The following is a 14688-nucleotide window of genomic DNA, read 5'->3' on the forward strand; positions in this document are numbered from 1 at the left end:
GAGGACGATGTCCCTGCAGCGCGGGCATCCTACATATGTACTGGCAGGCGAAGACAGTGGAGATGAGTAGGCACTCTTCTTGAGACCATCGTCATTGGTATGAAGACTCGTTCTCGCATGACTACTTGGGTGGCTTTGCGCGTATACCTAGGTATTTGTGGTCAGCGCTGGTTGTGCCGGACACGGCACAACAGGGCTGTGGCCCAGAAAGTCCTCACTAAACATGACCAAGATCGCAGCCCTGCACCTCTGCGACGTCCCCGTCACTCGCATTTATGCACGGCTTCGATCGCCGGTCGAGTGTCACTTACGTGTGCTGCTTCACATTCTCGCTCCTCTTCCAGTCGGAAGCCTCGACGTTAGACTCACTCCTTTCAATAACATGAATGATAATCCAGTCACATGTGCACGTAGTCGCACAGATGCCCTCGGAGTCATACCATGTCGTTGGATGTGGATCGCCGTTGTCACTACAAACCCAGGTCTCGTCTTTGCACTGGTATGTGTGATCCGCACCACAGATCAGGTCCCAGCCACCACGTTTTTGCAGAACTGGACCTGTATTGGCTTCGACTGGTCGAGTTTTCAACGGGTTGTAGCGGCCAATTCGTCTCTCCAGGACTGGGCCTGTATCCTGACTCTCTTCGATCGGTCGAGCTTTCAACGGGTTGTAACGACCTATAGGTTCGGCCATGCTGAGCTGAACCATAGCGGCAGCAGCCCAAGCTAGATGCTAATGTTGAATGTGATCAGCTCGAGACAAGTTGAGCCTAATCAGGGGTCGGGTGCATGCTCACCTTCATCTGCATAGTGCCAAATTCTCGGGTGTTCGTGGTAGCGATCGTGCAATTTTCAGCAATGTACTGTTCGACAGAAGAATCTGAGATGATCGACTGGGGTGCATTGGATTTCTGTTCGCAGAGAAGAATATGTCGACCTTTAATAACTCAAGATCCTCATCGGAGAAGCGTGAGAGCGCGGAGGCTGTAATCAATGCGTAAATGCAGCTTGTACATTCGTGTCATTGATCACAGATCAATACAGAGTTGGCACGGATGTAATCAATAATATTGTTGACAACGTGGTCTAGATGTGCTTGCTGCCAGGTCGCACGCGGCCCTTGCTCGTGTTCGGGTGGTTCATTGATGGCTGGTCGTGGAGATGGTTAACTCGATAACTTTGCATTGTTAACGTGGCTTCGGCATGCTGGTCGTCAGCACAGCAGCCAGCCACTAGCATCGCCTCAACAGGTTTCCTCACCAACGGCGCACTTCCTGGGACCGTGCTCATGTAGGTATGACCTTGACCATAACGCTCTGGCCCGAGATCTTAGACTCGAATGTCTTCGTGAAAAGCGACACGCCAGCCAGTCGCTTACACGTCAGTGCTGACGGTGCCACGTCGAAGTGGTCTTCCCTGTACGTGACAGCCAACATGACCTACTGCCGACACTCACGCACCGGCTCCCTGGGTATAACAGGCATCGTTGATTATGGGGAGAGGTTGCCACGCGTCTTACCAATGTGGAGACAGCCGTGCTCTATCTGGCCCTGGCACCGTGGAACGACTGCCAGCGGCGTCTCTGCTCATCGCGTCCGAGCAGAAATTGCCAACGAATTGAGCGGCCTGCAAGGTTTGCAATATGCTGGCGCTGAATGCAATTCAACCGAGCTATGACATACCATGCAAGATCCAACAGACAGAGAGAAGGTGAGTTGGGCAGGTACTTGCCTATTTCTGGGGTTCAGCTGGCTAGTCAACGTACACTTTGAAATCTGTTTGATGTTATTAGGGTTGTCGATGATTCGGCTACGCCTGGTCGAAGACGTTCGTCGCCGTAACGAGCCAACCAGGTAGTCCGGAGTTGTGCTCGAGTCAAGTCAGGCACCACCAGGGTGCGACTGTCTCATCACTCGAGTTTCCCGACATTGCTGAGCTCAAGCCACGACAGCACAAAGACATGGAGGGGAGTAAAGTAGCCAAGGTGACGATGTACGATACTTCGATGGGTCCCGGAAGCTCACTCACTCGCGCGTGAAGAAGTTCAAAGAGCCCAAGACGCGACAAGTAGACGTGTTTTCCGGCGCCACCGAAACTCATCCTCCGAAGCGCTCTCAACACGGCAGGTCGCCTTCCTCTTTGGGACTTCCATCTGTCCCAGCGGACTTGTTCTCGCGCCATACACACTCGGCCATCCCCCATCAATCACGGCTGTCCTTCTTCTTGCAGAGTTGCAGATAGTCAACAAGTCGATGTACGGTTCTCTGGAGCCTACCAAAGTCCGTCTCACGGACATATGGTGTGTCAATTTGTCAAAAGAAGTACGATGGGCACAGCGACTCAATTCTGTCACTTTGACGACGGGAAAGTCGTGGAAGCCAGACGCCGCATCCCGACGCGCGACCGATCGAAGTTCAAGATCGGCAGGAAAACTTCCTGTTATGTTCGCGACGGCAAAGTTCTGGCTGCCAGGCATCAATTCGCAGTGCGCGACGGATGAAAGTCTGGAAGCGGTAGGTGAGCTGCCGTTCCTGTGACCACGCGCACTTGTGTACTTGCAGTCCCTGCAGCGGCCGCAGCGCGACTCTCGAAGAACCAGAAATCTACGACACGTGGATACCCCACCAGCTGAGCCTACGAGAATGTCATGGGCGTATTGGATAAGACATGGACTACCCATTATGTCTCCCGGCTGACGCGAGAGCGATAAGGTACAACTCAGTGCACCGAATGGTCCAACACGTTCAGAGCAAGACGAAAATGCGCCCTTTATAGTGTCAAGTATTCATATTGTTCGATTTCCATGAGGACCACCAACGCCAGCGCTAGAAATGACCAGATATACATCAACACATCCAACACCATATCGCTCATTTCAACAGACCGCCAACATCCCCGAAGGACAGCGCATCTGGGCCATCGTCCGTTGGTCTGACCTGCGGACTCTGCTCGAATTGCTGAGCCTGCTTCCCACTCGCGGAACGTGATCCTGCGAGCCTATGGGCTGGATTCGGACTGCGACTGAACTTCCTCCTTTCCCGTAATTTCGACGGCGTCCGACTTGGGACATCTGACTCGGTGTCCTCCTCCTTGTGTCTCGAGAGCATACCGCCTATGTCGGAGAGGAATTGTTTCGACCCAGAACGGCCGCGTGCACCTGTCCGTTCGGCCGGTTCAGGTAGTCGAGTCTGAGAGACGGTCGTCTTGGGTGCGTCGACCAGCCCGCCTACGTCGAAGAATGACATCTGCTTGCTAAGCGGCTCTGTATCCATATTCGCCCCTGGACTGACTGGCTCGTCCATCGACGCTTGCAGACCTCGCAACTTGATGTCGATCGAGGTAGTCGATACAGATGAGACTGAAGATCGTCTATGCTGGCGACTCCGTGACCGGGAGCCATGTCTGAAGGTCCAACCCTGGTCTATCTCGGATGTTTTCCTACTGTGAGCAGGCTTCTCGTCAACTGAAGGCAGCGCCGGCTCGTACGCAGGAGCAGCAGAAGGCGCTCTGGGCCCGGAGCCTCCGTAGTGCAAAGAAGACGGCAGAGACATGCCCAAATCGCTAACCAGGTCCTCATCGCTGCCCCAGTGCCTCATGGTGACCTGAGCAGAGCGTGCAGTGGCCACACGCGAGAGTGGCCCAACGCCATTCGTCGAGTCTGCGACTGATGCCGCTCGGAACTTTGCTTTCTTGACCCCTTTATCGCGAATGAACGAGCCGATGATGACAGCATTGCTGACGAATGTCGCTGCCAGAATCTCTAATGACGCCAGCAATGATCGATACGTTTGGTCCGATTGTCGGTCGATGGTCGATGGAACTCGGTACGCCGTGACACCAATCAAGATGCCGGAGAGAAGGAATAGTCCGATGAGACTGAGCTTCTTCTTCATCGGCATGGTCGACCTTAGCACGACGGGGATTGGAAACGCGACAAGAACGACATCAGTGACGATGTCGCAGACTCCCATCACCAGAAGCTGGACTAGTCCCTCACGGCACTGCGGGCCGGGATCTGGCACGACTTGCCAGTAATGATCAAAAGGCTGACATTCCGCGAGCGTTCCGATCATGACCGCAATGTAGGTCAATGCAAGAAAGACATAAATGGCTCTCAGTCCCCACTCGTACGACTTCGCCCACGATGCTCCTATGGTTCGTTTCAGAAACTCGAGGACAGTGAATTTTGCCATCCAGATGAATGCAGCATAGAAGATACGGGCGGCCAAGACCAATTTGCTGCCGGTTTGTCGATGCATAATCTCGATTGCCGTCAGATTGTCGGTCGTCGTGTTATTGGTCCCCCATATTAACACGACGTGTACCAGTGCCATACGGATCAGTAACGGTATGATCGAATACAGCATCAACTTGTCCTCGAGAAACAGCCGTTCTGTTCTGACCCATCTTCCCAGCGTTCGAATCAATATCGCGGTGAGAGAGAATATCGTACACCACCACGAAACAAGTAATGTGGCATTTCGGTCGCCCCGAGATTGATATGCTGCAGGCGTGTCGTGGTATATATCACGGGCGAGTATTGAGCCCACATGATCCTCGATACCTCGTGAGAGGAAGTCGGGCTGTATATACATTCGTACTATGTCTATGAGACGGTCGTGGCTCACGGATGGCTATCCATGCATCTCAGATCTTGTCAAGGCGGCGGATGGCGGTCGTTAAACATGACTTGCACTGAGAATCTCAGGGCAGCCGTTTCGCAGAAGCAAGTCTCGTGCGACAAGGTTGCGTTCAACGGAATTCGAACTTTGCGATTTCGTAAGTCGGTCGGAGGTGGACTCGAGGATTCAACGAGAAAACTGCAGAGCGAGAGCAAGATGGTGATGACCTTGAAGTGAGAAAAATGGCGAGATTGTAAGGAGGTCGAGTATAAAGATAGCACAGATGTCGTCGTCTCCGGCGCAGTCTGCGATAAGAACATGCAGACGAGCAGCCTGAAGCGGGAGCAGCGCCACGAGGGCGGGTGGTCTGGATGTGCCCTCACCTGGCTCTGGGATCGAATAGTGTCGGTTGCGGGCGAGCGTAATCAGAAGGCTTTACCCGTATGGGTGTCGCGGGGACACACCACCGTTGGTTCGTCCACTCAGACCCTAGCTCTAAAGATAAGGACGCCCAATGCGCAAGAGCTGTCAAAGGTCCTTGTGGGGACTCACCCAGAACCTCGGCGCTGACTTGAGCGAGTGACGAGTCCCAGGCCAGAACTTCCGCAGGCGGAGCGGCACACTTTGCTTTTCCTTGCCACGCGGTTTCTTCGGGCTATCTCGGTAAGTTCCAGCGACAAGAGAAGGGCTCGCTTGGACGACATCATGCACCTCGTCGATTTAGAAATGACCTTTGTGTCGCATACGCATCAGCAAGAGATGACGAGCACATTCAAATCTCTCGGACTCATCTGCAGTGAGACTCACTGCTTTGCCGAACATGGTGCCGTTGTCGAGGGCACAGATAGTGTTGGAGGCGTAGGAGATTCTGCATGATAGTGATAACGGAATCTCAAAATGCTTGTTCCTGCCGAAGTGCATGAAAGCTACCAGGACAGAGCGAAACCTAGGCAGGCGCACGAGGTATCCTACAAAGCATATATACACGTCTACTCACTCTAATAGTTATAATCCTCCATGAAGCCGTCGACGCTATGTAAAATCACTCCTGAGAGGCGCACCGACCACCCGCAACTGTTTGGCGATTCAGCGCTACGAGAGCACAATGAGAAATGACTCAGTAGGTCCACTCGACTGCTCAAGGCACGTCTCAAGTTCGTGGTGTCGATGACTACCGTCAGCGCCATTAACGGTCCAGTGCGATGCCGACCTCACGTTGACGATCGACCGAATGCATAGAAAGATATTTAGCTGTCCTTCTTTTGTAAATAAGAGTGATTTATGCGGCAGGGACGACTAGCCATGTTTGATCGGCTCGTCGGTGCCAAGTTAAGCTCTTGTCGGAAATTGGTTGCGCACTGCCAAATTTGTTTCTTCAATCTTCAAGTTGCTAAAGACCTCGGACTCTTACGACATGTACAATCGTGACAGGTCAGGTGCCACGGGACGTGGCCGCGCCGTTTGACAGGAGAATGCCTCTGGCTCGGTCGTTCAGCTCATCTTGAAGTTATATAAAACCTGTAACTCTGGAAGCGCGTCCAGGAATGAGACCGACGCGACTATCCGGGAGATTCAGATCGTCCAATCTTGTGGACCGTTGGACGCTTCAAGCATCTGTCTAATCCTCTTCTAGCTGATCACCATCCACTTGAATCACACTGACCATTTCTCTTAAACTCGCTTGATGTCACTTTGACACACCAGCTCATGCTGACCTAACATCAGTGTCCCCTGGTTGACAACAATGTGCATTTTATAGAAAGCGACAGCTCTGGAGTAGTGTCAACATAGGTTCGGTCGACTTCAACGACTTGTCTCTGTGAGACGTCCACTCCTTCAGTACACCGAGATGCGGTAACTTATTCGAGAGTATGGTACAATACTTCAGGCTTCGGCTCCTCCTAGCCGTCACATTCGTTTCGCTCGCTGCTGCGCAGTCAGATCTACCATCGCAGATAACTGCCGCCGGCGCATCACCTACAGGAACTGGCTCTTACCCACCATGCGCGGCAGTCTGCCTGGCTGACGCAACTGGAGCGCTGGAGTGCTCGGAGAACGACTCGCGATGTTTATGTTCACATCAGAAGGACGTCCGGACGTCGGTAGAGCAGTGTTTGTCAGTGTCAGACGCCTGTTCGCCGGACGACGCATCAGCCGCGGCGTCGTACTATGAGAAGGTGTGCCAAGGTCTGGGACTGGATCAGGACGGCGAGCCTCTGCTCGCAATCGCAACCGGCGGCATTGCCACTGCTCCAAATGTTGCTGGGCCAGGCCCAACATCGCCCAGCTCAACGCCCAGTTCGAGCGCCACAGCTTCTTCTACGCCGACAGCTTCAACAGCCAAGGACAATGACGACAACGAAAAGGATGATCAGGACGACGGGGCGATGTCTATCGCCACAGTCGCTGGTATCGCTGTTGGCTGCACCTTTATTGTGGTGGCGGTTATCAGCGGCCTGATCTTCATGTATATTAGAAGGAGAGACGACGATGAGGAGATGGTGCATGGAATTGCATCGCAAGTTAAGCCGAAGCCAGAGTCCGACAGCTCAGCATCTTCCTTCAAGACTCCAGCGCAGAAAGTGTCCGAGAAGACAGCAGAATATTCTCTAACATCATTACCATCGCCTCAGCCACCACCTAAATACACTAGAAGTAATCCAACACCAACAATAGCGGCCCGTCGCAACAACCATTCAGCGAAACCGCTACCAAATACTACTCCGTCCGCGACGTTAAACAACTCCTCCTATCCCTTCCCTTTCGGCGACAAGAACGCAGCCGAGGCGTCCGTTACGAGCCTCGCCCTACCCAACTCAGCCTCCAAACCAGTTTCTGCGATGATCGTGCAGCCCTCGCCGGTACGCTCACAGTTCTCAGAACAAGGCAGCATTTACTCCGTGTCTAGCATCCACTCGGAAGAACTGCAGGTCAACCGCGCGAGCGAAGCACGGCGGAGTAGACCCAACACATTCTACAACCTGTACACACACGGTGCGGAGGGTCATAGCAACACAGACCTCAGTCCAGCCCAGCAGGCCGTGGGCAAAGGCCAAGGAAGTCTCCGACGCAATAAATTCGACACGCGAGTTGACGTACCTTTACCTCTCAACACTCAACACACCAAAGCCTCGGGAGCTAACGAAAACCCTTTCACCACACCCTCAGACGAGATCCATAATCCATTCAACACAAGCACATCAACCATCGAGCGCCCCAACCCACTACGATCGCATCCGAGCCGGAAAGGCCAGAATCCACTGACGCAGAGACCTGGCTTGGCGAAGAGCACGGGCAGCTTTGGGAAGTTCGACTTCGAGATCGACGAGGAGAATAGGAAGAGTAGTGGAAGGCGGAGCTCGGGCTTGATGAGGAACAGCTTCTTCAGTGGGTTGGATTTGGGCTTTGGGAAGTCTTGAAGGTTCGGAGAGTCTGCAGTTGTTTGCATTGCAGTCGGCGAACAAAGTACACAGTGACGACTATCGACGATTTGCGCAGCTTGAGTGCTACACAGCCTCCGCGAAGGCCTCAATCATCATTTGAATGTGAGGAAGGTTCGCGTGTTTACGCCCCGGGAAAGAGAGAGAAACAGTGCAAATGCCGCGAGTATGGATACTGAGAGTCCGAACTGTGGAGGAGGAGATCTCCCTTGGCAATGTACTATATCTTCAGAGATACCTAACCAAATGTTCCCCAATGGCCCAAACTTCTTTTGTAACACATGCTTCGCCCTTATAAGCACTTGCCAAGATAAGCTCGTTGACCGATCGGTATTCAGTTGCTATGCGAGATGTGGAAGAGAAACATAATTGTTGGAGCATGGTACTGCTCTCTGCATTTGTCAACCGGTCTTATACACGACCTTGTCTGGACGTGTCAACCGGTCTCGTACTAGCCGCTTCACCGAGCACGCATTCGATCTCTAACTATTCTCATCTGAACGTCCATGAACTGCAAGAGCCGCAAATGGGAAAGTTCCGAAAGAGCCTCTGCCCTGCTCAGTGGCATGATGTGTGTATCTGCTTGGACTTGGTCCCCACTGGATCAAAAGGTTGGGCGATATGAAAGCATCTGTGGAGGTCAATTTCGGTCCGACGGTTGCAGCTCAGACATGTCGGCGGACGGAAACACCTCAAAGAGGCCCTCCATGTGTTCTGAAGGGCGGCGTACCGCCCAATCGGTACCCCTGCATCTTGGCTACTGTCGCGGACGAAAGCCAGGGGAGGCCTACGAAATCCATCCCTAGGTACTGAGCGATGATCCTGAGCTGGCACGATCTGTTGTGCCTCTAGAGGCAAGGATCTCGCCTCGAGTTGCCGAGTCTGGTATGGAAAGTTCGCTGGACGGATATCGCAGTTGCGCCCATCTTCAGAAAGTGTCGATGGTCCAGGTGAATATGTCAGCAGCCCGTGAACACTGGGCGACATCTGTCTGCGACAGAAGCTTGAGGTGTTGGTAGGTGGACGATCCGATGATCAATCAGCATAAGCTTCGCTCACCTCGTCGTCAGTGTCGATGCTGTGAACGCGTTGCTTCCCTTGGCAGCAGCCGTTCGCTACTTCATCACAATCTCTGACTTGGATTAATGGGAGACCGTACGCTTGCGCAGTCCTGCCACTTTGCCGGCAGAGCTTGTAGTATTTCTCCACCAGCGTGCGATTCTGCTTGATCTTAGTTCTAAAGTCGTCCGAGACGTTCAGCGTCTTGGCCACATATTCATCGCCGGACAGTCTGGAGCTTTCGGCATCTAGCACACGCCACACAGCCTCAAGTGGCCAGATGGCTATCGACCGACCGATAATGCCTTTGTCCTGCTGAAAAAGATAGGGCATCAACTCCAGCATCGTGCCTGCCACCGCGAGAGATTGTGTGCGAAGGAGCTGTTGCTGGGCCGAGGGCTTCGTGACGGATGGACTGTGAGAGGGTGAGTGCTCGGTCCTTTGTGTCAGAGCAGTGACAGCTTCTATACACATTTCGATGGCGTGAAGGTCGTAGGACAGACTGAACAGGTAGCATGTGACGTATTCGTACTGCGTGATCTGGCAGAGGTCGAGGGGCTCGCTGTCTGCGTCTGACGATGCATCGGAGTGCGGCGATCCTGGGAATGCTTTGTCGTGCAGGAAGTTTGACCAGGAGTCGAATTGGGCATGCAGGCTTAGAGCCGACTGTACCAGTCTCATCAGATGGCCCGCACTAGGACGGCCGGTCTCTTTGAAGGAGTCAAGTTCGACCATAATGGGCAGAATCTGGTCCGCGAGGTCGAGCAATGACCCGACGAGACCTATATCGGTGTTCAAGATCGCTTCGCTGTGCGAGATTCTGGCTGGCTCGGGCGTTAGGCCTTTCATGCGACACGTTGTAGAGAGCCTTCGCTCGAGTAGGCAGAAGTGGATCTCCATCATACGGTATTCCTCGACCAGAGAATTGCCAGTGACGGTAGGAAAGTCTGGCATACAGCGCTGATGTTCAATCAACAGACCGATGCCCAAGATATGGCGTCTCATATCGGTCATATTTCCATTCGCTATCATTTCGTACACTGCTGCAGCATGGCAAGCCAGGAACATATTTAGGATATCGGTCTCGCTGGCTCTGTAGCTGTTGGCGAGAATCGGTCCTAAGCCTCGTCTTGTCTTGTTCAGACTCCTCGTGTAGAGTCTGTGAGCCTCTATGGTAAGATCAGGCCTTTGCTGCTCCTGAGAGATGACTGCTATTACTATCGAATGGAGCACATCGTTCAGTGCGCCAGATTCTTGTGAGCGAGCTTGCCGTGCGGCCGTTGTCACCCACAGCGCACAAGGCGTCCGTATGGTCTGCACGTCGAACATCGACGGCATCGACAGCTGATCCGGCAAGAAGCGCTCGGTGAACATTGATAGAATTTGAAGGGTATTCTGCTTCTCGGCGCTGGGTGAATTGTACATCTGTGGCGTTCGTGCCACCACTTCAGCACTAATCGCATCTTCGTCGGCACTCTCGAACTTCAGACTGCCGGAAAAGCTCGACCGTTTGCTGTCTTGGTCGGCGTCAGACTCTCGCCCATAGCGACTATGCTGGTCGTATTCCTGCTGCCATTTCGTGTCTTCCACCCACTTCAGATTCGGCTCCTTGGCGACCTGCTTATCCTTTTCCGCCTCGTGTTTGCGTTTGCGGTATGCCTGGACGTTAAGACGGACCTTCTCCCTTCTGGCGGCAGCTTCTCCTCTGCTGTGCCAGGTCCAGGGCGTCTCCCGCGCGGCATTGAAGAAATGCTATCGCGAACCGCGCATGATGGATCCCTGGGTCATGCGACTAGTGTAGACGATGATGAGTGCGAAGGTTGATCACGTAAGTGAGTTGAACCTGTACGCCTTCCCAGGCCTGATGACGGAGCTTGGACTACGCTCCCCGCAGATTTCGCTTCTCGTTTGCAGGTCTTAGGATCTCCTTTCCGATCGTCAGCCCTAGTGATCAGGCCCGAAACTTGCGGCTCTTATTTCGATGCTCAGGATATACGTTCTGAACGACCAGCGTACTTGCTCAATTGCAGGAAGATTGATAAGGATGCTGTTTTTATCTGCCGATGCAACAAGTTCTTAGCAATAATCGGCTTGTCGTATGAGATGATTGATATGAGAGAGATGTGCTCCGACGGCTCGTCTTGATTCTCTAATTATTGACGGTGTAGTCAGCGGGCTCGCTTGACGCATCTTAGGCGAGCCTAGAACCAGATCTTGCTTCGCCAAGGCGATTCGGGCGCTGCTGCAGGGGTGGGCAGTAGGCTTTTTAGGTATGGTTTCTCGATAGAAAACAAACTTGCAGTGATGCTTCCTTCCTCCTCATCTCCAAAGTCATCACGCATCAAGTGCTTAAGTACCTCCCCATCACCGATTTTAGGAAAATGCCATCTCGAAGTGATGCTATAATTATATCGGCGTACAATGGCCGGCGCTGCCGCCGGCGGGTTTTTGCCTACAGGTGAGTTCGCGATGGCTCAGCTCGACTTGGCACAGAGCAAAAGTCAAGCCTTCATGCACTCGCCGAAGCGGCTCATGAAGCAGCGCCCAACAGCATGGCTTGCAGGATACGAGGTGGCGCGATCTGGCCTTGTGGTTCTCATGCAAGATGCGACTGGGTCTTTTCCCTGATCTGTGTCTGCGGGATCGAACAGAACATATCTGTTTACCATGGGGCGAAAGAGGATGTCCGTTCTCGTTCGAAAGCCCCAATGAGCGTGACGTATTCAATGAGGATGATGGTTCAGCAGCGCCTTGCTTTTCCTCAATACCGTGGGAACAGATGACACAGGGGCAGAGCTCTGTGGGGCATGGAGCGCGACGACGTGCTACTCAACCTCATTCCTTCGCTCGCGAGCTATCGATAGTGTTCTGCCGCTACTTTCCCCCGGCCCACAACCCACGCCAGAGGCTCTTCACAATCAACCAGAAGAACCCTGCACCCATCGTCACCTTCGTCTGCTCATACTCTCTTGGTCTACCACCCACGCCTGCAAGCTCGCAGACCAGTTGACCTAGTTCGGCACTCATCTTCTCCCTCAAGTACGTTGCCACCATCTCCGTCCCCTCAGTGATGCCTCCTGATGTCCATAGCTCTCCACCTGTTGATCTTTCGTGATTGACACCTTCTGCGGAATGCTTGGCACACGAATCAACCTCCCACCTTCTGTGGTCATGCCAATCTGCCTTCGGATTCAGCTTTCGTAGCTTCATGTCCACAAGTGGCCTGGGCCCAGTGGCGACCCGCCCGTCCAAAACTCCAGGCGAACGTGCGAGCGGAAAGATGCCTGTGCAGATGCTCAGGACATCTGTCTGAGGAGAAGTTGACTGGGCCAAGATATACGCAGCCATGGCTTCCGAGGGGACGAACTTCGGATCTGAGCCTGGGATGACGAGGATGTCGAGCTTACCCGGCGCCACGGCAGCGGACGCGATGTCGTGTGTGAGCTGCATGTTCAGGCCAAGAGAAGGTGTACTGGCAACGAGGGTCGTCTCCGCTGGTGCTGGGAAAGCAGTACTGGTTGCAGCGTCGGCAGAGGCTGAGTTCGTGGCTGAGGGTGTGACGCCCTCCCCAATGAAGTAGAACTTTATGTTTTCGAGGCCGAGGGCTACGAGGGGCTTGGGTAGCTCGCAAGCGCGCAGGTAGACCTTGCTGCACATGGCGAAAAGGTCCACAGCCGCAAGGTCGAGGAGTTGAACGGGTCCGCAGAACAGCACACCAACGTGCAAATGGTCAGTCGTGGAGTAGCGCGGCATGTTGCATATACTTGCCAGAGGGTCGGTGTCACGATGTATCAACTTGCCTCACGCTCGCAGAGCATGATTCGCAGAAGACAATCCCGAAGCATAAACAATTGCGAGCCAGCATTTATATTCCCACAGCTGAGCCAGTCCACGAAGCCTGGATTGCTGCTGCCTGTCGTGCCGCCAGCAGTTGCAATGGCTCGAACATATTTCCTTCGTCACAGCATTGATCGTGTCTGCAGTCGTCCACGCGCAATTGACCTTGACCGATCTGTACTGAGCAGAAGCGGCGCGTTGTCTCACCGAGGCTATACCGAAAGAGGGAGATTGCCTCATTGGGCACCACTCGATGGCTTGCTCCCGATGATCATATCTGGACGCTCTAGAGGTGAGCGAGATTTGCCATGAGCTCAAAGTCATATACAGAGCCGCGACATACCTGAGGCTCGATTCTATGGCTTGGGGTCTGAACCTCCGCAGACGACTTGTCCTCAGTACCGCGATGGGTCTTGGTGCCATCTGCGCCAAGACCCGACGTTCTGAGGCTGCTTGTGGACTCGAGACGTGACAGTATAGATCATACTTCGTTTACCTCATCCGCAAGACAACTGCTGTGCGTGGCGATAGTCAAACAGCGCGTAGCGAGCTTGAAGTGACTGTCGAACCAGCGAGATTATTGCAAGGACAGTATGACGGAGCGGCTTCACCATGATTGGCCAGGGCGTCACTGGGTGGGCCCAACCGGGCCAAGCAATTGATGACCACATCTCAACTCAAGCTCATGTCCGTGACATCTTCTCCTATCGCATCTCGAGCAGCACTGCTCCCGGCGAAGGCGATCTCGTAATGCCGTGCTGGCTGCCTCCGAGAACTGGTCTAGCTGGTTGAGTCGTTGGTCGAGCTGGGGATGCTCCACGTGCCAGACGTCCTTCCAACACAGATCAACCAGCGCCAGTCGTGACCACTGTCCTCCCAGCTGGCTCAACGATGACTTCGACGTCATAACTGATGTGAAGAGCATTTTGATGTCTTGAGATGCCTCACGGAAGCCAGCAATGACCCGCTCAAACCCGCGGAGGTCACAAGGCTTGGGTCATTCCGCTGTGTGGCAAAGCAACGTTGCAGGACCTCGCCCGGCGCTCATCCATACGACTTCGTTGCGAACGCATGACGGCGTCAATCGATGTATTATACGTTCTGGTCCTCATGCTCGACAGCAACAACAACGACGATCGCTTGCTCTCAATCAAGGCACTCACCTCAGGCCGCCCACAGTCTCCAGATGTCCTAGAGCTCCGACTTCCCGTCGACTTCTCTGCACTGCAGAGATCGTGCACGTTCAGGCCTTGCTGAACACTTCGACGACTGACGAGCTGGTCGATTAATCATGTTTGGGCAAGCATGACGTTGATGCAACGTGGTACGTAAGTCGAAGCACGCGTCGTTTCGTTGAAACAAGTGACTTCGAGAGGAGAGACTCCTTCCAGGACTTTCGCTGATACTGGTGTGCTGTGGATCGTCAGTCAGGCAGGTGAGTACTTCTGCCTCTCGGGCGGTGTTTGTTGCCAAGCCAAGAAAATGGGACCAAACGCGACACATCACTAACACCAGGCCTGTCGCAAATCAAAAGGCAAAAAGTCTGCGATAACCACGACTCGAACAGTCGCAGACGTCTGCAGACTTTACAAAGAGCAATAATTCAACACCCCGGGATCGGATACTAGCCTCATCGATCGTCGCCTGATTGACGATCTCGGCCCCTCCTCCGAACCACGGGCAATCCGCACACGCCTCAGGCACTATCTACTCTACATCCCCCGCTTATC

At 53.6% G+C, this 14688-nt stretch overlaps 4 protein-coding genes across 4 annotated transcripts; 1 reads left to right on the plus strand and 3 right to left on the minus strand.

Moving 5' to 3' along the window:
- Positions 1 to 307: 307 nt before the first annotated feature.
- Positions 308 to 694, minus strand: AB675_7545 (uncharacterized protein; the record flags this gene model as incomplete). Its single annotated transcript, XM_018147922.1, has 1 exon — positions 308 to 694. One exon carries the CDS (start codon positions 692 to 694, stop codon positions 308 to 310), a length of 387 nt encoding a protein of 128 aa, XP_018000535.1.
- Positions 695 to 2870: 2176 nt separating this feature from the next.
- Positions 2871 to 4334, minus strand: AB675_7546 (uncharacterized protein; the record flags this gene model as incomplete). The annotated part of the gene is made up of 1 exon (XM_018147923.1): positions 2871 to 4334. One exon carries the CDS (start codon positions 4332 to 4334, stop codon positions 2871 to 2873), a length of 1464 nt encoding a protein of 487 aa, XP_018000486.1.
- Positions 4335 to 6493: 2159 nt separating this feature from the next.
- Positions 6494 to 8041, plus strand: AB675_7547 (uncharacterized protein; the record flags this gene model as incomplete). Its single annotated transcript, XM_018147924.1, has 1 exon — positions 6494 to 8041. The coding sequence occupies one exon, from the start codon at positions 6494 to 6496 to the stop codon at positions 8039 to 8041; it is 1548 nt and encodes a 515-aa protein (XP_018000573.1).
- A 1056-nt stretch (positions 8042 to 9097) lies between these two features.
- AB675_7548 (uncharacterized protein) lies at positions 9098 to 12874 on the minus strand (the record flags this gene model as incomplete). Its single annotated transcript, XM_018147925.1, has 2 exons — positions 9098 to 10805; positions 12000 to 12874. The coding sequence occupies 2 exons, from the start codon at positions 12872 to 12874 to the stop codon at positions 9098 to 9100; spliced, it is 2583 nt and encodes an 860-aa protein (XP_018000530.1).
- Positions 12875 to 14688: the final 1814 nt, after the last annotated feature.

Source organism: Cyphellophora attinorum, assembly GCF_001299255.1.
Source record: "Cyphellophora attinorum strain CBS 131958 chromosome Unknown Contig12, whole genome shotgun sequence".
Lineage (NCBI taxonomy): Eukaryota > Fungi > Ascomycota > Eurotiomycetes > Chaetothyriales > Cyphellophoraceae > Cyphellophora > Cyphellophora attinorum.